Source organism: Mixophyes fleayi, chromosome 7 (genome assembly GCF_038048845.1).
Source record: "Mixophyes fleayi isolate aMixFle1 chromosome 7, aMixFle1.hap1, whole genome shotgun sequence".
Taxonomy (NCBI): domain Eukaryota; kingdom Metazoa; phylum Chordata; class Amphibia; order Anura; family Limnodynastidae; genus Mixophyes; species Mixophyes fleayi.
Genome location: NC_134408.1, coordinates 69109760 through 69134807, shown reverse-complemented (window position 1 = coordinate 69134807; position 25048 = coordinate 69109760). Strand labels below are relative to the sequence as shown.

Below are 25048 nucleotides of genomic sequence, written 5' to 3'. Positions count from 1 at the left end.
GAAAATGGGGTACTGCCATCTCAGGGGATGAGAATGTAGAGATAGGAGAGAGAAGGAGTTGGAGAGAGGTGGAAAATTGTTGAAGATTAATAGAATTCAGATTTCTGCAGGTATGAGGAGGCTTGGTAGAGTTAGACAGTAGAGAGATTAGAGCAGTGGGGGTGAGTGAGTAGCTGATGAGGTGATGATCCGAGAGGGGGAAGGGTGTGTTAAGAAAATCAGAAACTGAGCATAGTCTAGAGCGGCGGTTCCCAAACTGTGCGCTGAATATCGACGTCCGTAACAAGCTGCTGCGGGAGAGAGGAGGCTGCTGGGTCCCGGCGCCCGACGGATTGGTAAGTTTATGTGTGTTTTTTTTAATGGCTGGCGCGGGGCAGAGGAGGGGGACAGAGGGGCACAGAGGGGCAGAGGAGGGGGACAGAGGGGCAGAGGAGGGGGACAGAGGGGCAGAGGAGGGGGACAGAGGGGCAGAGGAGGGGGACAGAGGGGCAGAGGAGGGGGACAGAGGGGCAGAGGGGCAGAGGAGGGGGACAGAGGGGCAGAGGAGGGGGACAGAGGGGCAGAGGAGGGGGGCAGAGGAGAGGGGCAGAGGAGGGGGACAGCGGGGCAGAGGATGCGCACAGGAGGGGGACACAGCGTGAGAGGGGCAGTGGAGGGGGACACAGCGTGAGAGGGGCAGTGGAGGGGGACACAGCGTGAGAGGGGCAGTGGAGGGGGACACAGCGTGAGAGGGGCAGTGGAGGGGGACACAGCGTGAGAGGGGCAGTGGAGGGGGACACAGCATGTGAGAGGGGCAGTGGAGGGGGACACAGCATGTGAGAGGGCAGAGGAGGGGACAGCGTGACAGAGGGGGCAGTGTGTCTGGATGCAGAGGGGGCAGTGTGTCTGGATGCAGAGGGGGCATTTTTGCATACAACTAAATAAGTATTTCTGTCCTGACCTAAATACTTATTACAATTTTTTTACTGCTAAAACAGGACTGCTCAATAATTATTTTGGAGGGGTGCCTTGAAATAATTTGGAGACTCTAAGGGTGCCGCGAACAGCAAAAGTTTGGGAAACACTGGTCTAGAGAAAACAAGATCAAGGCAGTGGCCATCCTTATGAGTAGATGATTCAATCCACTGGGAGAGGTCAAGTGAGGAGGTTAGAGAGAGTAGTTTGGAAGCAGCTATGGAAGGTGGGTTATCAATGGGGATGTTGAAATCACCCATGATGATGATAGTGGGGATGTCTGAAGATAAGAAGTGAGGGAGCCATGCAGAGAAATCCTCAATAAATTGTTTGTGTGCTCCAGGGGGACGATAGATCACTGCAACACGTAGAGAGAGAGTGGATTAAAAATGCGAATAGCATGTACTTCAAAAGATGTGAACGTGAGTGATGGAACATTTGGTAGAACTGTAAACGTGCACTGTGGGGAGAGAAGTAGTCCAACCCCACCTCCTTGTCTGCCTTCAGGTCTGGGGGTGTGGGCGAGATGAAGGCCACCATGTGAAAGTGCTGCAGGTGAGGCAGTGTCTGATTGCATGAGCCATGTTTCTGTTATTGCCAGAAGGTTGAGGTTTTTTGAGAGAAAGAGATCATGAATGGAGGTAAGTTTGTTACAAACAGAGCGTGCATTCCAAAGGGCACATTTAAAGGACTTTGGAAGAGAGGGGGGACAGGTGATGTGTTTGAGGTTTGCTATAGAGCGGTAGTGCTCTGATGTATGTGTGTGTGAGGAGTGTGGGGGACCTGGATTAGGTGATATATCACCAGCTAATAGAAGCAGAGTGAGAGAAAGATAGGCAAGGGGATTGTAAGATGTGTGACTTTTTATTTTCTGGCGACAGGTGGAGGCTGTACTTGTTAGAGATAATAAATAGGACAACAGTTCATGGGTGTTAACTAGAGGTGAGTGGAGTAATGCAGGTGCAATATGAACAAATGTTTGTGTTGGTGGAGGGGTGAAAGATGACACAGTTCTAAAGATCATGCCATGAAAAGAGACCAAGAAAAGCAATTTGTTAAACATTGTGATAAAAGGAGTTAAAGCCAAAAAGGTAGGGGATTTTAAAGAATTACCACTTTGCAGTGTTCCATATAGATAGACAAGTAATGCAGAAATAGGCTGTGGCAGATGTAGCTTATTGCTGGAAGTAAAATCAAGTCAAATGTTGTCCAATGTTTGTCTAACTGCATTTTCGTCCACTTTGTGAGAAAATCCCACTTAGTGTAGAAATCACACACGTCTACCCCCACATACTCCTCCCCATAGACTGAAGCTAAGATGTAGTCAGGGTAATTTAGGAATACTCTACAGATGTGCTAATTGTTCAGCTAATTAAAGGAAAGAAAACATTTGTTTAAAAGGCTAGAGGAGGCCAGATACACATTATAAATTAGGCATCAATAAAAGACTGGGCCAACCTAAGTTTAAAGTATGTCATAGGAAATTGTTATCTGTTTAAACACAGATTGCAGGGATGAATTACACAGATTGCAGGGATAAATTTCACAGATTAATGATCAGAAAAGCAGTAGTAGGGCTGGACATACTTTAAACACAGATTGCAGGGATGAATTACACAGATTGCAGGGATTAATTTCACAGATTTATATTTTGTAGTTTATTTACTTTACGTAACCTTGTTAAAACTTTATAAGGGAATTGACCTATGAAAATATCCATTACATAGTCAGTTGGTGTGGGTGAGGGGACTTAGTGAATAATTAACATTAAAAACTGTGTTATTCTTTTATCTTTAAAATAATAATATAGGATGTTTTCCTGTTTTGATAAGGAGAGACGCATCACTCAAAACATGTATTCATTTCATTCTCATTGGTGCCAAATTTACAAGAGTACAATCTACTCCTCCTATAACATGCAGAAACTTTGAAATATTGTAAAATTGTTGTTTTATCCACACAATGGCGAATTAATAAAATTCTGAAGCACGACAGGAATTCCTTTATTTTCCACTTGAGTACCTGCCTAAAAGCAGTCTGGGACATTACTGTCACTACGCCTACTGTGTTACGGTGTTCTGGAATGACCCAGATGCACATAATTGTAACACAGACATCAATTTAATCAGGTGGAATTGCTGTGCCGATCATTGGTTCAAGGTCAATTTTCAAAATGGACATATTTCCAAGTTCACGTGAGGTGGGAGCCTGAACAGACATGTCGTCTCAATGTTGGGCGTTTCAAAAGAAGCTTGCACGTGACCTGTAGACACGCCCCCTGGGCATTTGCTATTGCTGCTAGCGATGCTGTTACTGTCAGTTTTGGTGACATTTGAGGGCCAGCAGCCCGGTAAGTGTCCTGATCTCTATTTGTAGGAAAAATATGGTAAAAAGAATAGAGGAATTTAAAATATTATATTTGTTTCTTACAGTTAATTACTTTTTTTATGACTGTTTCACAATTTTACTTAGAAAAAAAAGTGGTTTTGAAAATCGCAAAACAATACACAGGACACAAGTCAATCATAACTGAGCGAGATTAGCATTGTCCTATAAATCTCATAAGCAACAGGTTAACTTGACGTTAGTCTTTAAAATGAAATATGTAATCGCCTTTGGGTTTGTTTGAAAATAAAACTATTATCTGTATAGTGCAGCTGGAGTGTGTTTGTTTATCTATGGATATTTAGCCAGATAAACATGTTTCCATATGGTTTTAAGTTCACTTTATATTGTTGCGATTAATGAAATAAGTGCTATCAGCTGAAGAGGTGAGTTCACAATCTTTACAATCCGAAGCAGCTAGTCATCATCATAAGTCTGTATTTGCACCTATCCTCCACTAGCTGCAAATGATACTGACGGGCATATGTGGAGCCTCTTTGCAGGTCTGCATCTGTTTGCAATTACTTGAACATTGCTTGACTGTAATTAACCTATATTAGACTGCCCTTTCATCACCCTCCCACCTCACCAGTTGTAATGTCAGAAAAGTACAGTTCTGCATATGCATGCTCTTAGGTCTGTGAGCACGAGCAGTACAAATTGGCATATTTTATGCCACGCAAACAGGTGTATGTCCCACTCTGCATCAGCTCCATAATGTGTTTATATCTCTAAACCTATTAAAACTCTGTTCTACATAATTGAAAATAGAAATTCGAATTTTCAGGGGTTATGATTTAATACCCCTAATGTTATCAAACCCACCAAAATTCAGATTTAGATGAGCATTAGGTGTATTTCTTGAATCTCTCTGTTGTATGACTCTTCAAAATGCGTAACACTTTTCCCCTCATCAGCCGTTCATATATTTGATGAAAAACAGCAAAAAAAGGGGAGAATCTAGTGTAATACTGTATAGCAAGAGTACTTTAGTGATGCAAAATAATAGTCACATAAAAACAAGGTAAAAAGGCATATCAAACATATCCTGAAATAGATGTGCAAAATACTCATACCGGAAAACATGGGATAATCAAGCAGTGTAAGATCTTATATCCTTCCCGGGATAGGAAACTGCTATTCTGTTCTGTTCTAAATAATATATTGATTTGAGGTGTTTTTTGTCAACAGTGGTGGGTTTAATTTTTGAGCAAATTCTCCTATTTTATATTTGTAGATATTTTGAAAATATATGAATTTTTGCCTACAAAATTATTTCTCTGCAGTAAAATGATCAAAATCATGTTCCTATAAGTTAATCGTTAAGTGACCATGTCAAACACAGGTTTATCCAAGTAAAGGAGGAATGGCTTACTGTAACATTTCTATAGTAATGTTAATAGAAAATCAGTCTGGCCCACACTTGCCAACTTTTGTGTGGCAAGTGCAGGAGGGAACGTTGTGATGACATTGTGACTTCGCACCCTACTATGTAATGCCGAGGTTTACGGCATTGCACAGCGATGACCGAGCCTGATGACTTGAATCTGGGTCACAGCCAACAATTTCAAAATAGGTATTGAGTGGATGATTTATCGTCTGATGTAAGTCCCGTCGAGTGAAATTCATGTGCTCATGCTCTGAAACGGATTTAATTGCATGCAATTAAAGTCCAGTCGCAAATGACGCTTCCGACTGCCTACAGCTTAGTGGGAGGAACGGGGCGGACACACGTAGGAAATATACAGTAAAGGCGTACCAAGGTCGAGCACACATACATTTGTCCGATTCGAGCTCTGGGCATCTTGGGTACATGTTTTTTGTTTTTTTTTATCCATATCACTTGCACTAGCTACAGGGCAAGTGATTTATGTATTCCATGTAAAAAAAAATAAAAAAATGTTCCTTTGTATTTTTATTAATGATTATAGTATGTTAAAGTAATTTTATCGTTTTCCACTAAGCATTGTCTAAGCGATTTCTTGTGTTTCCAAAGCACAAACAATTTATGTAGCAGATGCAAAAGTTTTAGCAGTTCAATACATAATTATAATATAGTACAGCCGATACCAAATACATACATACCGCTGCGCACTCTGCTGGATCCAGCTAGAATAGTACTTCAGTCCAGAAGACTGTGATCAGAGAAGACTGGACTAGCTGGTCCCAGGTAGCTTGTGTATATATACACCCAGTGCTACAGAGAAAACAATACAGATGATGTGGCTTGCTTCTATAGGTCCAGGCTTCAGGAGGGTCCAGTGTAATGCAGGTCATAGGCCAGTTCAAACAACTCTCTCCAAGGGTGAGGGTCAACATTCCAGATGATTCTCCTGCCCAGAAACCAGTTTAAGATAGTCTATTCACAATACACAGTCGGTAACATTTTAAACATTTATTCCCTAACATCGCTAACTAGACTATGCAATGTGCGATCCCTTCGGCGAATGAAACGGATAACTGCGGATGAATATGGGATTAAAATGATACTAAACATGACATGTTTCCTGTAACCTGAACCTTAAATATCACTAAAGTGTACATATAACCTTAATATATATATAACTATAAACTAAATACCATCTGCTCATAAATCACTGTGGAATGGAACCATTATAAATATGAAATATATAAATAAACGAATGTGAGAGTGCGAGTGTATGCGTGCGTATTTTATCCTGCGATCGCGCCGTGCCACGTGTTACGTGCATACTGAATCGCACGGTAAAATAATATTAACCAATATACTTTCGTTCATCCAATTATACGACTTCGACAAGTAATTAAGAGTTGTTAATGTTTTTAATATTTTTTTTTCCCCATGCGCTCTGGTAGGACTTTATTTTGCACATATGCATTGTGCGTATCCTGTAGTCTGTTGTGTTTTGTCTGCATATGTCTAGGATTGTATAGCAAGAGCTTGCCCATATTCAAGTAGAAATGTTTCTTGAGATCCGCTTGTCCTTGAATATGGGAGTTCGTGCATACAATTTAAAAAATGAAAATTTTGTTCACATAGCGTTTTAAGATGAATCAGCCTGGAATTTATACAGAACATATAAAACCAATAGATTCAAACCTCAACTGTTTTTTTGTTACATGTACTGCTTCATGCAGATTAAAGTAAAAGCTTTTTTTAAAATTAATATAGACAGACATGATATATTCCAAGATGCCAGCTAATTAAGTAGTGTGATAAAACTGTGTTTGGTGTTGTGGGAAGAAAGCAGGCATAACTGCTCAGGGTCAAGTATAATGAGGAGTAAACTTCTAGATGCACTTTGATAAATGATCTTCAGTGACTCCAAGCTCCCAAGTTTGTGAGTTTGTGTGTAGTATTTTTTGCTGTAAAATCTGTTCAATGTAAATGATATGTTGCATTTTTTCTAGAAAGTCTCCTGATTTAATTGCTATTGTGACAGGATGGACCGCCTATGCCACCCTGTCTGTTGCTTTGTTGGGGACCGGTTTGGCTTACCTTGCCACCCGTCCCCTTTTCGTTATTCCAATTGAGCCCTCTAGCCGCAGTAGGAGGGGCTTAAGTTGCTGCCACCATTGGAGTCTTTAACGGTATCCAGAATCCTTCTGGGTAACTGTCGCTGCTAGTGTACCCCCTTGCTAGTACACCTGGACTGGTACACCTGACCTCTTGCCTTCAGATCAAGGTTGCTGTAAATGGTACCCATGGCCTATGACACTGGCCAGAGCTGCAGGTAGCAGGCAAAGCGATGGTACTGAAATGCTGGGTCCAACCGAAGAACAGCCAAGAAACTGTTAGATTTGGTCTAATCTGCAGGTCACAGGAATAAGGCGTCAAAGCAAGTCCCTTAAGCAGTGGTGTTTATTAGCTCAGGAAGTCCTAAAAATTACAATTACAGTCACTAATTGAAGGTACTAGCAACATCCAGAAAGGTACAGATGGAGTGATACATTTCAGTACAAACCAGTGCTCTTTTTATATACATTCTGACACACATATCATCAAGGGGTAATGCTGCCCCCTGATCCTCCTCGGCTTCGTATGAGTTCTTTTTAGGATCAGGATGCCATATGTTTGCCAAAACATGGATTTAAATACAATGCAAAGTTAACAAAATTGACACTAATCTGCTGTATTCCAAAACCTGCTATGTGCGTTATTCAGACAGGATCTGAGATGCAGGATAACAAGACACACAGACAGAGAGCCCGTGTCCCAGTGCTGTGTATACAGGCTAAACAGACGTGTTGGCCACTGAGATGAAAAGGTCTAATTTAACATGAGGGACTTTCTTTAGAAAAGTTCTACAAATCCAATCATGACATCCTGTCTCAGAAGTTACAAATCAATACCTCAGAAATGAATGCATTTCCTATACATAAATATAATACAGTATAATAAGTACATTTGTAATACACAGTATCACGAATCAGTACATCTGCAACAATATAAATTGGCACACTATGCTAATAATTTTAAATATCTTATTACAATAAGTTTATATATGTGATCCAGCCACAGCTATGTACTTTTTTTTTTTTTTTTTTTTTAAATAACCTGATTTTTAGCAAATGATTTAAGGTTTATTATGTAATCCCGATGTGTCAATCCTAATGTATTACTGTTTTATTTGATCTATTGTATTTGTTTTCTTTTCTTTTCACCAAAGGGTTATGAAGGCTTGGTAGAGGGTGGAGATTGTATCAAGGCAGCGAACTGGCTAAGTGTGTCAAATATAATACAGTTGGTAAGTTTGCTATTTATGTTTGTGTTCCTATATGAATTAAGTGTTTGTTTACTTTTATCTTTAATATCAGTAGAGGCCCACATTGATAACTGCTGTTATGGTACATTTTGTCACAAAAAGAACCACTTGGCTGGGATAGCTATGAGATACACACCACGTCCGGGCAAGTGTCTTAGTCCTGAGAGGATTGGTCGTGATGTACAAACTGAAGTCAAAGTAGAAGAGTGATGGTTGACATCGAGGGATTGGAGAAGTTTGAATAGTAGGGGAAGAAGCCGAGGTTGAAGGATCAGAGAAGGTAGAATCGTAGTGTACAATCAAACAGGTTTTCAAAGCACAAGCGGAAAGATCCAAAAACAAAACTTTGCTCCTGCCAAGGTCTGGTAGAACTGAGGGGACTCTATAAAGAAGTGAAATAAATTGTTCTGCTTGACCTGACCTTTTCACTGAAAGGTGAAGATTGCAGAGTATGGACAGCTGTGCAGTAGTCCCGATGAGGTGACTAGCTAGATTGCTGTTAGTAGCAGAGTGCTAATTACATGAATTTAGAGAAGGATTTTGTAGCTGTTACTGTGAACAGCTGTCATCTTGAGTGTTGTGGATCTACACTCATTTCTTAAACCTATACATTGACTTTCGTTATTTATACAAATAAATTGAACAGCGTTTATTGAAGCATTTGGCTCCTCCAAATAGCATCATGTATTAGATCATTTATGGCAACTTTCAAAACTTCTCATCCGGGAGATCCCGGGGGAGAAGTCAGGGGGCGCCCGCCCCGCTATCAAATGCAGAAATTCACAACAATGAATAGCGGGGGCAGGGCTTAATGACGTGATTAAACCCTGCCCCACCATTCAATGCCTAGAATTTGGTGAATCGGGGAGACTTGCCTACTCTTCCAGGAATCCAGGAGGACTCCCTAAAATTCGGGAGTCTCCCAGGAATTCCGGGAGAGTAGGCAACTATGTATTAGATTATTATTCCCCCTTTTCCTTTTGAATGAATTGTTTCTAGCTGTCACATTGTTTGGAACAGGCATGTTAGAATGTGAGCTGTTTAATATTCGAACAATAACGGCATGCAACATAAATTGAAGACCGTGGGAAGAACGTTGTGACTAACTGCTGCTTGCTTAGCTGCAAGGAGGGAGGAACACATTTCTAATACTGCATTTTCCATTGAAAAATGTTTTTCTATTACATTTGTTAAACAGGATTTCAAAATGCATATGATTTTTCTCCCCAGTAGAACAATATCCTTTCTTTTGTTGTCTGTAACATAACCAGCACTTTGGAAAACTCACATACTGGCACGAAAATATGTTCTTTATGACTGTCACTTGTACATCATTTTTCATGTAATGGTTAAACATTTTGGCGTTATTTTTTACCATTTAAATAACATTTGAGCAGAGCCGTAACTTAAAATGTTAGCACCTGGGGCGAGAAATAAAAATGACCACCCCCCCCCCCCCCCCCCCCCCCGGGTCATCGGTATTAACCAAATGAGCCTAAAAAATTCATAAATTGCGCCCCTATCGTACAGCCCTATTTATGGCCCTGCATTTTGAGACTAAATTTGTGCTGAGCACTTACTTATTAATATGAAAATTAAGAGAGGTAGTGGGCTGAGCAGGCATGCTATTGGTCCAGACTCTCTACTCCATAGGCCTGAGTCTAGGAGAGCAAGGCAAAAAGAGGAGTAAATGGTCTCCGGGACAAACCTTGTTACAATGCAAGGGGTGCAAATTAGTTTATTATCTTGCACATAAGTTAAATACTGGCTTTTTTTTTATCCAGCACACAAATACATGATAGCTTTATTTTTACACTGAAATCTAAAGTTTATCTAGGACATTCCTTAGCATAACTATAAATATGTCCCAGCATTTTAAATGTACCTCCCCATCTAATGCAACATGGTTTTGCCCAGGTGAAAAGTTACTTCTTTTTTATGCTTTGCACTCCTTAATGACTCGGGTCCCATATGTTTATTGATTGGCTGGCAAAGGTTTCATATAGTGTATAACACTTCGCATTAACCATGTTTGTCTGTCTTCACATTTATGTTTATGGTGCGTAGTACTTTTATGTGTTAATGTATTTTGCATGCCTATTTCATCTCTGAAAATATACTTGGCTATTTTAAATGTATATTATGCTGTGAAACAAAGAAGGATAACTTGACAGGATGTAGTGGAAATGTCGACAGTGAACCTGTTGACATTCGAAATGACACAGTAATGTTGACATTCAGAATGGCGACACATTTATTTTAGGGAATCCAGCCCTGTGCTGACCAGCCTGGGACTGGTTTGTCATTATGGCAGGGGACCCCACGCTGTGGGTTTCCCTGCTATAGTGTCACCAACCCTGGCTGGCAAAAGTTAGTGCTGGTAATGGTAAAATACGGGGAAGGGTGGGGGGGGGGGGAGGAACCCACGGTTTTTGTCCTTCTGATTTTGCGAGTACCAGCCCAGGCTGACAGCATTAGGGTTGGTTAAGTTGTTTGGTGTGGGGGCGCTCACTTTTTCTTCTGTATTTTTTTTCTTCTCTCTTTTTAACTGTATTGTCAGTGGTATTTGCAGTTTAAATGTAATGCTTTATGTCGACATTGTGACCGTTGACTTTACACCCCCTTGACATTCACAATGTCAACATTTTAACTCTGTCGACCTAATCAACATGTCGATGTTCTGACTAACAATATTTTCATTGTCGACATTTTGTACCGTACCCAACTCAACTTAACTACATCTGTAAGTAGCTTATTTCGTACCTCGCTAATGTGCCATACATGTATGCTCTTTAATTAAGTAAATTGAGTGGCCCATTTCAAATATTTCTTAAAATATTTCCTTTGTTACTACAAAAACATATATATATATTTTTTTTTTACATTCTTGTAGGGTGGCACTATCATTGGTAGTGCCAGGTGCAAGGCATTTACAACTCGTGAAGGGCGTTTGTCTGCAGCTTTTAATCTTGTGCAGAAGGGTATAACAAATTTGTGTGTTATTGGCGGTGATGGCAGTTTAACTGGAGCAAACATCTTTCGAAAGGAGTGGGGAAGTCTGCTTGAAGAGTTGGTTAAGGAAGGTACGTTTAAATAATGTATTCAACTTATTTTTCCACCATATACATGTGTACTATTTTGTAGCTGCAAGAAAAGGGGGGAGAACACTGTGCTCAAGAAACCAGATTACCTAGACTTGTAGTGCTGCAAATAACTGGCAAGGTACCCTACTTGATTATACACAATATACAGAAAATCAATTAGTTTCGCTCATACCAGAATAATCGGGAAAAAAGGGGGAGAGATGTATTATTAATGTTGTATTTGTTTCAGGCATAATTTTTTTTCTTTTTTTGAGGCGATTTTTTTTTCCCCCGTTAAAGTTTCATGCAGATCCGTGTGCATTTTACCATCTTTAATATTTTTTGCTTATTTTAATAAGATTCAAGTGTTTGTTATAACTAGTGAAAAGCTACATCCACAAATGTCCACTGCAAATGAATTGCATGTTGACTATGAAATTGTGTCTTTTTCTTATGTATTAATTTTCATAAGTGGATTATCTAGTAGGGAGATCTGTGTAATAAATATAAACACAAAAGAGGTGTTCTGGAGTAGAGAAGAAGAGTCTATGTACGCCATGGTTATTGGTGGAAGAGATCCTCCTATAACCGGTGCCACATGGGCCTGGAGCTGACAATTATGAAAGGCTTATTGTGAGTCATGTGCTGTCACAGGGGGTGTAGCCAGTCTTGTAAGGGCATAGCCAGCACCATGGAGGGCATACCTAGCACCTCCCTCCAACCACTTCCATCTCCTTAACCAATATCGGAGAGACCCAGGTGAGCAAGAAAAAACAGATTAAACAGAAGCGTTAATTGTTCATTGTGGATTAAAATGTATACCCTGGTTATTGATGCCTATTGCCCAGCAACACTGTCCTAATGTCCACCTGATAGTCTGATTGAATACTGTTTCTGTCTACGAAAATAAATACATTTTGTTATATTTCTGAATGAGGTTTATGAGGTTTATTGGGTGCAGTGGTATATAAGCACATTCTTTGGACAAGTAAAAGTGGTATAAAAATATATAGATTAGAGACTGCATATAAAGGGTATTAATCAATAATAGACAGGAGACTGCATATAAATGCCACTATATTGATATAATTTTGTATATGTAGATTGATACTGTATCAGTCAATATAGACAGGAGGGCCTGATGCAGGTTACTATGCTATTTTGCGTAGAGTATATTGTGTGAATTTGATTTTTCTATGCCAACTAGGCGGCATGTAAACCAGTCCATTAATTTTGCATCACTGTGGAATCTATTGTGATATGCTGCCAATCGGATCAATCAATAAAATGCACAAACTTGAGGGGAGGGGGGATCAATTTAAATTGAATTCGAACTTATATGTACAAAACTGACAGTACTATGCCCACAACTTGTGAACATAATCTAGGCTAAAGAAGCAAGAAGGGAGCATTTCCAGACATTCCCAGAATCAGCCTAAAAGGTCACCTATTCTAGTCTTCCTCCTTGTTGTGCACTTTTACTTTTTCCACCACACTATAGTAAAGCTCTCTAGTTGGAACCAAGTGAAACTATCTACATATTGTTTCCAAATATTTTTTTTTGCCTCCTTGACCAAGTGGGCAGCTAATGTTGCTTCAAAAAAGAGATGCGAATAACAATCTACAAATGCTGAAAAAAAAAAATGGCTTATCTTTGTTTTGTGCAGCTACTATGAGTCCGTATTGAATATATATATATATATATATTTATTTGTCTACCACCAATTCTATTGACCCCTGCTCTCTCTAGTAGCCACCTATAGCTCTAATAGACATGGCCACACTCATTGACTCCACCTATCTATTATCTGCCTACCACACCTTTGTCCTTTTGACCTACCTCTGTCATGTCTCCCACTTACTTAATAAATCCCAAATGCTTCAATACAACCCCCTGTCATGCAACTGTTTGTGTGAATCTCTAATAGATCAAAAGTTCACTTATGCAAGATATTTCTAAAATAGCTGTGCGACATCCAGGCACATGGCTCAAGGGCCATGTCCTTCCTGCAGAGGCACTTTTCTATTTTGAAAACAAAATCCGAGAATCCATTTTACTTCCCTCCACCCCAATAACGTCTTCTGTGATCCCAATTTTCCTCCGACCTAGTCAACCCAGTTACTCTATTGCCTGGAATCCCAGAACCCTCTTCTCCCTCAGACAGAAGGAGGTAGTTAGGTATGGAATTAGTTCTAATAGCCCTCATTTCAAGGCCCTCACAGTATTTCTGCCCAATTTCTCCACCATCATTCCCTTTGCCAATCTATCTTTGATCATCCACCCTGCGGTCACCCCTTCCCCCCCGCATGTCTGTATAGTCAGTGTCCCCCAAAGCAGAATAAAATGTCTTCTCAAATTTCTCTCCTCTCAGGGCCCAACGTTCATCTCTTCTCAATCCATCTTGCAGGTAGCCACAGACAGGGCCCTCTTAAGAACCTCTTGGGCCCCTGGGCACAGCAGTGCACCGGGGCCCCTATATATACAAAAATAAAATAAAATGATTATATATATGGGCCCTGCTACCCAGAGGGGCCCTCCGGAGGCAGGAAAAAAACAAAACCCTGCAAAAAAAGAAGAAAATACTTACCGTGCTGTCAGCTGGCGATCCGGCTCCCTCCCTGGTCTCCTCCTCCGTCGCGCTCCGCAATGGATGTCGGGCGGGCGTGATGACGTCACGCCCGACATGCACTGCCAGCGCGACGGAGGAGGAGACCAGGAAGGGATCCGGATCGCCAGCTGACCGCACGGTAAGTATTTTCTTTTTTTGCAGGTTTTTTTTTTTTTTTTTCTGCCTCCGGAGGGCCCCCCTGGGCTGCAGGAGCCCCGGGCACCAGCCCAGCGTGCCCAATGTGAAAGACGGCCCTGGCCACAGACAACAACAACCTAGTCAGAAGGAGAGAGAACTATAAACCCTACACTGGAACACACCTCTCACTGTATGCTGACTGGTGAGAGCTCACCATCCCACAACCTGTGTAGTGACCAGAGACATTTAAAAAATAGTTTTTTTTTTAGTTTTTTAACCCCCCAGAAAATCAGCCTTATCGCTACAGAATGATAAATAGACCCACTAGTCCGCTGTTTAACAATATAATTTTTTTTCTTTCTAAATCGAAGACTTTGATATTATAATTATTATATTGTAATTAATATATTTTTTCAGTTACTAATATACTTTGAATCTTTCTTTATAACAGAAAAAATAACTGAAGATGTTGCAGCAATATATTCTCATTTAAATATTGTTGGACTTGTGGGCTCCATTGACAATGACTTCTGTGGTACTGATATGACAATTGGAACAGATTCAGCTTTGCACAGAATTATGGAAGTTATTGATGCAATCACTACTACTGCCCAGAGGTAAGTAGTTTTTTTTTGTTTTGCTTCTATTTATCTTATAAATCTCTTAAAAACGATGCCTCTATTTTTGCCGTTGTTGTTGTTATTGTTATTATTATTATTATTATTATTATTATCGTTTATTTATAAGGCGCCACAAGGTTTCCACAGCGCCGGAATTAAAGAGCTAATTAGAATTTCTGCTGTAAATAGTGGAGAATGACTTGGTAATCCATCTAGGGCAGTGATGGGCAAACTTTTTCAGGAGCGGGCCAAATAAAAAAGAAAAACTTTAGGTGGGCCAATATAATTTATTAAAAAAACTCAAATATCGAAATATATAATACAAATTTTTTGAATGGGACGGGAGGGTGTTATATAGCAGTGTTACCTCTATAAGTGCAGCGATCGTACAGACATAGCACTTATTTCAGCAGGTTGTTGCAGATCCGTCTTTCTGGTAAGCCACTAACTGACAACACAGCAGCCAATCGAAATCTGCCTTAGTATATGGTTTAGCCCGTCTCTTCTCACATGACTTTCAGCCATTAGGGGACGGGCAGGTGTTTGAGTGATGACATACGAATTGTCTTTTTAGGAAGGAGGATAAAGTGTAATGGAGGAAGTAGCTGGGAAGGCATAAAAATGAAGGTTCTGACTAGAGATGGGCGGGTCCGGTTCTCCGAGAACCGAACCCACCCGAACTTTGGGTATCCGAGTACCGAGCTGAGCAGCTCGGTACTCTCCCGCCCGTTCCGAATCCAAATCGAGGCCGAACGTCATCGTGACGTCGTCGGGGCTCGGTTCTCGCGATACTTCAACTTTATAAATACACGCCTCCACAGCAATCCATCGCCATTTGACAGAGGAAGAGAGCAGGGTGTAGTCATAGGCTAATTAGAGCAGGGACAGAGAATACAATATTGTTCTTGCAATTGCTCTAACCAAAATCGCTAGTGCAGAGAGGAGGATAGAGGTTTATTATTTTTTCTTAATATTTGGCACTCCCCAGCGCTTTTGGGGTGTCCCCCATAATTGTGCATAAATATTTCTGGCTGTCAAGTCATATCTGTCAGCAGTATCTACCAAATAATTTTTAGCACTCCCCAGTGGTTTGCGCTCAGAATGGATTCAAAGCAGTCCACATATGATCTGAATGAGCAACCAGGTTCTGTCACCAGTCCTGATGTTAGTGTTCCCAGTACGTCATCTGGCCAAGGCAATGTCAAACAACAGAGTGTTTTCAAATTAGTGCAAAAAACAAAAACCAAAAAAATTTTTACTGTATTGAAGCGAAAAAGAAGTGTAACTGAGCAAAAGTTAAGTGACGATAAAAAAAAAATTGCAAGCATGCCATTCTACACATGCAGTGGCAAAGAGAGAATGAGACCTTCACCTTTGGCTATTAGTGGCAGAACCCAAAAAGTTACCCAGCCTACAATTGGTGCACAACTACTGTTACGCGTCAAAGCCGAGCTGCAAGATAACAGTGAGGCATTACAGGAGAATATTTGCTCTGATTCACAAATGACAACAATCCCTGTGGAGAGTCCATCCAACAGTGGGATGTCTAATCGTGAGCATTCTGCTGATGTGTGCCTTAATAGCCCGAGTGTAGCCGGTGATACCCAAATTGAGGATGCCACTTTGGAATTAGAAGAGGATGAGGGGGAGATTTGTGTAGGCGACGAGGGCGCTAATGAGGATGTTGATGAGGATGAGGTTGTTTGTGTAAGTCCTGCACCAGTGGCAGCAGTTCTGGCACGTGACAAGAAAAAGGCCATTGTCATGCCTGGGCATAAAACAAAAAAATCCACTTCTTATGTGTGGAATTATTTCTACCCAAATCCAGACCACAATTGTCTAGCCTTTTGTAGTGTATGTCAAGCCACAGTCAGTCGAGGGAGGGACCTTAACCATCTTGGAACCTCGTCTATGTTACGCCATTTAACGAGAGTTCATGGCAAAGTGTTGGGAAAAGCTGAAAGTTCTTCCCAAAAGAAAACAAGCACTCCCTCATCAGCTAAGACCCTCCGCTCACCGACATACCGACGGCTACAAAATACACCCACCACACCATCCTCATCAATATCCTCAGTAGCGCTCGGAGTTAGCCCGGCATCCCACTTAAGGCTAGATGACTCCGGCACTATTATTGATTCCTCTGAAGAAAGCGTTAGTCCTGCTGCTGCTGTTGCTGCTGCTGGGGGTGAATCGTCATCCCAGAGGCAGGTTAATAAAATGAGCAGTCCTACATTTCAGCAATTAACTGTGAAACAATCATTTGCGAGGGGAAGCAAATATGACAGCAGTCACCCAGTTGCCAAGCGAATCACAGACGCCATGGCTGCAATGTTAGTGTTAGATCTGTGTCCAATCTCCACAATAAACGCAGCTGGTTTTTCACAGTTAATTGAGGTTTTGTGTCCGCGTTACAGAATTCCATCGTGACACCATTTCTCCCGTAAAGCTATTCCACAACTATACCAAAAAGTATGTAAAAATGTAGAGATTGCGCTGAAAAATGCCATTCTGCCCACTGTCCACTTAACCACAGATATGTGGACAAGTGGAAGTGGCCAAACCAAAGACTATATGACTGTGACAGCCCACTGGGTTGGTCATTCACCTTCACCAGCAGGAACAGCAGCAGCATGTACACCACTACGTAACATTTGTCAGAGGCAGGCCACTCTTTGTATCACCGGCTTCACTAACAGGCATACGGCTGACAATTTGTTACGCAAACTGAGAGGTTTGATTGATGCATGGCTTATACCACTCGGACTCTCCCCAGGGTATGTTATTTCAGATAACGCCAACAATATACTGCGAGCATTACAGCTGGGTGATTTCCAACATATTCCCTGTTTTGCTCACACCATCAACTTGGTGGTGCAGAGCTTCCTACGAAATAACCGTGAGGTGCAGGAGATGCTTTCGGTGGCCCGTAAAATTTCAGGCCATTTCAGGCATTCAGCCACAGCATGTAGGAGATTACAGCAGCTCCAAGAGCAGTTTAACTTGCCCTGCCACCAACTTAAGCAAGAGGTGGTAACTCGGTGGAATTCCACCCTGTACATGCTTCAGAGGATGGAGGAACAGCGCAAAGCCATCCAAGCATATTGCACAAGCCATGACATTGGGAAAGGAGGGGGGATGTATTTCACTCTTGCACAGTGGGGAATCCTTTCAGTGCTGTGCAAGGTGCTGAAACCATTTGAAGTTGTGACATGTGAGGTGAGTGCAGACTCTGCTAGTTTGAGCCAAGTCATTCCTTTAATTAGACTATTGGAAAAGCAGCTTGAGAAAATGAAGGAGGAGCTGAAAGCAAGCAATTTAGCAAAGTATGTTGGCCTTGTCGATCAAGTACTTAATTCGCTTCACAATGATCCTCGAGTTATTAAGATCTTGAACTCGGATCAGTACGTTTTGGCCACTGTGCTTGATCCAAGGTTTAAAACCTACATTGAGTCTTTACTTGTAAATGAGCGAGATGTGAACTTTTGCAAGGAGCTATTGCTCAGCAAGTTGGCCGCTGAACTGGGCCTCGGCTTGACGACGTGTCCTCCTTCACTTTCTCAAGCTGTTGCTCGTAAAAAATTAAATTTCCAAAAAAGAAGCAGGGAAGACACAGGGGGCAGACCAGAACAATTTAACATCTGGGCTGGTTTGAAGGATTTTTCAAAAAAATGTGTCACTTTGCCCATAACTCCATCCAATATGAGTATAAACATGCAAAGGATGGTGGAGGATTACTTTCAAGAGGTAGTTGATATGGAAATGTCAGACAGTCCCTTTCCTTACTGGGAAGAAAAGCAGGCCATTCGGAAACCCATGTACAAACTTGCTTTGCAATACCTAAGCTGCCCACCCTCCAGTGTGTACTCTGAACGAGTGTTCAGCACAGCAGGGAACTTGGTCAGTGATCGCCGTAGAAGGTTACTTCCCAAAAATGTGGAGAAAATGATGTTTATAAAAATGAACTACATCTTCCACGAGGAAGGCCTTCACCATCCAAGACATCCAAGCACTGACTGTTCTCTAATGGCGGATTCAAGCGGCGATGAATTGATAGTCTGTGATGATGACGTACACACTGATGAGGGTGAGGATTAAGCTGAAGATGATGCCGATAACATCTTTTTAAAACTTTCTATGTAAGTGTACGGTGCAATCTACCCCCAAAGAGGAAAGGGACTTGTGGCATTTCCATATCACATACCATCTTGAAAGGTTGCTGTTAGGGCAATTTATCCTTAAGGGTAGGGTGTCATAGACAGAGTGCCCCTAAACTGGCTTTGTCCATTTTTCATAATATTGTACAGTCTATAATGGCTGAATTTTTTGGTATTTTATACAAGTGGAGGGGGGCCTAGAGAGACAGAAACCAAACTGTCTTTCTCCATGTTAATTAATATTGTACAGTCTATAATGGCTGAATTTTTGGGTATTTTATACAAGTGGAGGGGGGCCTAGAGAGACAGAAACCAAACTGGCTTTCTCCATGTCAATTAATATTGTACAGTCTATAATGGCTGAATTTTTTGGTATTTTATACAAGTGGAGGGGGGCCTTGAGAGACAGAAACCAAACTGTCTTTTTCCATTTCTTTACATATTTAACTATAAGTGTAGGGTGTAATATACATTCAAAGACGATGGCTGCATTGCCAATATGCATAGATGGAGAGGAAGACAATCTGTTTTGTGTGTAGAATAGGCCTACCAACGAAGAATTAAACTGTTTTTTTGGATGATTTATTACCTCAACAATTAGATTACTTGTCTCTAAAACAGTTGGAACACTAAATTGGGTTAATTTAGGCCCAAAAACATGGATTTTCCCCAAAAATAGCAAACCAAAACCAAAACACGCAATAGCGGTTTTGCAAAACCAAAACCAAAACACGACAGTAATCCAGATCCAAAACCAAAACACGGGGGTCAGTGACCATCTCTAGTTCTGACACACAGGGTCGGCCCTAATAATTTTATGCTTTTTTTAATGAAATTTTTTAAAATATCGGCGGGCCGGATAGAACCTCTAAGTGGGCCGTAGTTTCATAAATTTGTAAATGCTCTTGGTGTCTGAATCGCCCTTTTGCTTTCTTTGAAATTGTGTGCACATTTTTGTTTCACAGTATTGGCTAGAGCTCCTTTTGTCCTTTCAGTCGACTGCACTTTGCAACCCAGGGCTAGATTTACTAACAGGCGTGATGCATGGTGGCTTGAAGCCGCCATGCATCGCGGCGGTTTTCCGGCGGGTTTGCATTGCAAACAGCCGGATTTACTAATGGGCGCATATCAGCTTCAATTTGAAGCCGCCGGCGATGTCACGGTGGGATGTAATGCTCAAAGCCGCCGGCGGCTTTGAATAGAACATGGCGCTTTTGCTTTAAATGACGGCGCTTTTGTGTGAAGGCGGTTTTTTTGAAAATTACACCTGTCTCCTGGCCTGTTACTATTGGCTATTTTTAAAGTCAGGAGATTTGACATCACAAGCCCTATATAAACCACTGGCCTGACACTTTTTCTTTGATAGGGGTTTGAGGAGTTTTGTGAGAGGAGTTTGGAGGATAGTGGTTTGCTGTGAGTTGGTGAGAGTTGGAGTTTGGTGGATTGGTGGAGCGATATCTGATTGAAGTGTGAGTAGTCCTGTGGTATTTTTCTGTTTTGTACATTTATTTTCTCTTTTATTTTCTGTATTGTTTTTTTGGTATTTGACTTGTCCTTTGTCTGTGTTACTTGTGTGTGACTGTGTTGAGTGTGTCTGTACTTAGTGTAGTTTGTCTTTTGTGTTTGTAAGTCTTTCTGTGTTTTGTGTGTTTGACATTTATTTGTCATTATGTCCAGAGATAGGAGGGGAGAACAGGCTGAGGAGAGGGAGATGGAGGTTGAGGGGTCAGAGGAGGGAGAGGGAGAGGTTGAGGAGACAGGTCAGGGCAGGAAGACCAAGACAGGGAGGAATGTGCGCTTCTCACATGATGAGAATTGTGTGTTGGTGCACAATATCGTTCCCTGTTATGAGGTCATACTAGGCAACCTGGCAGCCCGGACCCCTCTAAGGCGGCGTCACTAATTGTGGGGGCGTGTCTGTGATGCCGTGAACGCAGTGGGCCCACTAAAGAGGACAGTGGCGCACTGCCGCAAGCGGTTTTCTGATATAAAAAGGAGGCTGAAAGAGAAGATGGCCCAGGAAAAGAGGGCAACCAGGCGCACGGGTGGTGGCCCCCCTATTCGTATTGAGTACACAACGTACGAGGAGGAGCTGCGACCGATAATGCTGGCAGAGATTGTCGAGGGGATAAACGTCCAAGACACGGATTCGCCCTCTTTTGGACAAGTAGTTGGTGAGTTATTTGCATATTTTACTCTAACAGTATTTAATTATTTTTTTTATTTTTAAAACTGCTTTTCTCTTTGCAAAACTGCTTTTCTCTTTGCAAAACTGCTTTTCTCTTTGCAAAACTGCTTTTCTCTTTGCAAACGTTTTTTCTTATGTTTTTTTTTTTTTTTGTTTTTCAAAGTGTATTTTTGACTCTAATAGTTTGTAAAGGGTTTTTTTTTCTCTTAGAAAAAAAAATACAAAAATTGCAAACACATTTGTGCAATAAACAGTATATTTGGAAATTGTTTTTTTCTGGAAATACATTGTATGCTTTTTCTAATACATCCAGAATCGCCAGGACCGCAGTTCAGTCCCAGTGCCAGACCTACACCTCCACCTTCAGCGAGAGATTCGGGCACAGACGAGCAAGCAGGTGCGTGATTTCTGTTTAGGAGAGAAATAATGGAGTTACTTGATTTTCTGTGCAAATGTTGCTGTCAATGTTTTTTTTTTTTTCTTTTTATTGTTTGCAATGAGAAGTTAGGGCTAAATTTTACTAAACTGATATGTTGCCTATAGAAACCCATCAAAATATACCTTTACTTTATTTATTGCATTCAACTAAATGACAGCTAAAATCTGATTGGTTGCTATAGGCAACATCTCCACTTTTTATAGCATGCAGTTTAGTCAAAATAACCCAGCATGTACTACACAGTCCAAATGATAATGGGTATTAAAAGGATAATAAGTGCATCCGTAAGCAGGTAGCATAGGACTAGAAATCAGGAATGCAAACATTGTGAAAGAATCTGTAGTTGCTAAAGAATATTCTTTCCTATCCAGTGTTCAGAATGCAATATACAAACATATTATATACTAACCGTCATTTTTCATACACAGGGCCCTCTTCATACCAGCCTCCTCAGGCGGAGTCCCTGGAAATGTCCCCTGAGCCAGAGGATCAAACGACCATCACTCTGGTAACAGTGGATGCCCCTGTGTCTGGCCTCCAGGAAGTTTCACCTGGCCCTGCTGAACCATCACACCACCAACCTGCACCTGAAACTATGGACCCAGCCAGAGAAATGGCGCTGTCTATTGGCGCATTCCAGCAGCAACAGACATTGTTCATGGACAGGCAAACTCGCCACATGTCACAAATTGCGGCCCAGTTGAGGCGAATACACCGCTCCACTAGCCAAATCCCTGCTGCAATAAACCGGCTGGCAAGCGCTTCGGAGCAAACGAATGTGCAGCTGGCCCAAATGTCTGGGTCTGTGGACGCCATGCATTCCTCCGTTCGCGAGGGGAATGCCAATGTTATCCGGCTGGCAGGCCAACTCCAGCAGGAACTCATTGCCCGCTTGCCGGCACCTTTTTCATCGGCCTCCACCAGTACTGCTAGTACGCCGACCAGATCGACACATAGCACTCCTCCAAGGAGAGGTGCTCGCACCAGGGGTGGGCGAGGGAGGGTAGAGAGTGGGGCTAAGCACAGTGATATGCCAGCGAAAAGACGGCGCTAGGGCAAAAAATGTATTATTGGGGAATGTTTTGTGTAAGCGTTATACTTTTTCTTTTATTATGTTGTAATGCAATAAATGCAGTTATATTTCATTCATATCATTCGTTCTTTTCTTCCCATTAAACAAGAGTATACTGTTTTCTTTAAAACGATGCACTAATTTCACGTACACATTGACCTCTAACTGTCACTTTCCAGGGATTTTAACAATTACAACATTCACAGTACACACTATCCTCTGTTTAAAGGGTCCAATTTTATTAAAATATTCCATAAATAAAACCATTGCACTGACATAAAATCAAAAACCAATATATGTTTTTTATTGTATGCACTTACATTTAAAGTAGTTTGTAATGAGACGGTCTCAAATCTGCCTCCCCCCTGTGTGCTCTGCACATCACCAAATGGGACACGGGCCCCTACTTGTTCACTGTGTACTGCAATAATCGGTGGGGTAAGTTGATGTAAAGCTAGATTATGTATCAGACAGCAAGCCAGGATAATATCAGACACCTTAACAGGTGCATACATAAGCACCCCACCAAATATATCTAGGAACCTGGTTTACATGAGTACAAACATTGGTACTACGTCCACATCAGGCAAAGATTCCAGATTCATACGCACTTTAAATGCACGTGGAGTGGCCGGTAAACCTTTACATCAGTAAATAGGATTCAATAATACAGGATGGGAAAAAAAACCAAAAAACCTCAAATTACATGCCAGTTTGCCCATTTCCCATATACAATCCTAAAGGAGGAAACTTTGCACAAAATGGCTCTTTCTCTTATGTTAGAAATGGCTAAATAGTTCAAACAGCACACTGTTTGAACAATCTCGCTGCTCACAAGCAGCGCTTTCATTTTGGTCTATTGAATGGCGGTTTTCCGGCGGCTTTATAAACCCCCTAATAGTAAATCCGGCTGTTTGTATGTAGAACATTGTTGAAACCGTCATGGCGCTTTATACAGAGGCGGGTTTGGAAACATCATTTTTGGCTGTTTGGACGGCGGGTTTAGCCTTAGTAAATCCGGCGATGGCTAAACCGCCGCCAAACCCGCCTAAAGTCGGCGGGTTTACAAACATGCCTGATAGTAAATCTAGCCCCCAGTGTCGGACTGGGGCATGAAGGGCCCACCAGGGGAATGCAGTGATAGGGGCCCACTACATTGGGGTGTGGCAAACTGTAAGAGTGGGTGTGGCCAGTCAAGGGGGTGTGGTCAGCCCATGGAGGGCAACTTACAACGTAAAGAACAAGGACACCTGGTGTGTATGTGTGTGTGTGTGTGTGTATGTGTATATATGTGTGTGTGTGTGTGTGTGTGTGTGTGTGTAATTATATTTGGTAAATAAGTCTTTATTTTTACTTGTGATCCATCTTATAAGGCTTTTGTGTGTTTAAGCTACACAAGTAAAACTTGCTGTCAAACAAAAAGCTTCCATTCCCTACATTTTTCGTAGAGTTTTTCATTTATGCTGCAGTATTATTTTGAAGGACATTAACAAGTTTCATTATAAGGTGCTATTTAGATGGGGTCTGCAGTATGTGTATTGATTCCACTCCCCCATTTCCCTCCGGGCTTCTCTGCTCCTTTTTGGTGGAAAAAAAAAATGACAGGCTGGCTGGCTTGAGAGGGCACTCACTTAGCTGTTTGGAAAGCTCCAGCATCCTGCTCCTCTGGGCGGCCGTGATACCAGGAAGACAGCACGCTCCTCCCCTGCTGAAGTGAAAAACACACTACCGCACAGGTGCAGAGAGCCCAGACACGGCTCTCTACACCTGCGTGGTAGTGCGTTTGTGACGGAAATGGCCACGCCGCCCAGAGCTGGATTAGGGGCCTGGGGGCACTTAAGACAGGGGGGGGGGCCCTAAAATCTAAAATTAAGAGCAAAGTGTCTTCATTGGTTATAAGGCTGTAAGCATTGACACATCCTGCATTACGACATCTATAACCCGCTAGTACGACATTTACAGCTCTCCCAGAGGGCTCGTCTAGCTTGTCTGCACAAGAAAAGTTTATTACTTCCACAAACTAAAATACTTTACGTTAAAACAATCATCAAAACCCCACATTAAAATGGGCATTGACACCGCACACTAAAACCAGAAATGATACCGCACACTAAAACTAGCAATGATACCGCACACTAAAACTAGCAATGATACTGCACACTAAAACTAGCAATGATACCGCACATTAAAACTAGCAATGATACCGCACACTAAAACTAGCAATGATACCGCACACTAAAACTAGCAATGATACCGCACATTAAAACTAACATAAATCCTGACTGGGGGTTCCTGGTTTAGGGATTCCTTAGAGGCTCGGATCTCTGTCATCCATAAGGAGGGTAAAGATGTTCATGACTGCGCTAGTTATCGCCCTATCTCCCTGCTTAATACAGATGTCAAATTATATGCAAAAATTTTGGCTAATAGACTAAATTCAGTCCTTCCCTCCCTTATACACTATGATCAAGTGGGCTTTATACCGGGTCGTCAGGCCAGAGACAATACCAGGAGAGTTGTTGATCTGATTCATATCATTAATACCAGGAAGGCCCCTGCCATTGTTCTCTCCCTTGATGCCGAGAAGGCTTTTGACAGGATCTCCTGGAGCTTTATGTCCCAGGCCTTGTCGGCGTTTGGGATTTTGGGTAACCTCCTCAC

At 41.7% G+C, this 25048-nt stretch overlaps 1 protein-coding gene across 3 annotated transcripts in view; it reads left to right on the top strand.

The window, feature by feature from the left end:
• Positions 1 to 25048, top strand: part of PFKL (phosphofructokinase, liver type) — a 241340-nt gene that overhangs the window by 67355 nt on the left and 148937 nt on the right. Inside the window, exons 3-5 of one of the 3 annotated variants that reach the window (XM_075179949.1) lie at positions 7989 to 8066; positions 10978 to 11167; positions 14366 to 14531. In XM_075179949.1, coding sequence (XP_075036050.1) covers positions 7989 to 8066; positions 10978 to 11167; positions 14366 to 14531 — 434 coding nt within the window. Of the gene's footprint in view, positions 1 to 7988; positions 8067 to 10977; positions 11168 to 14365; positions 14532 to 20797; positions 20863 to 21092; positions 21274 to 25048 lie in introns of those variants that run through there. The other 2 variants (XM_075179951.1, XM_075179950.1) reach the window with 2 other exon arrangements.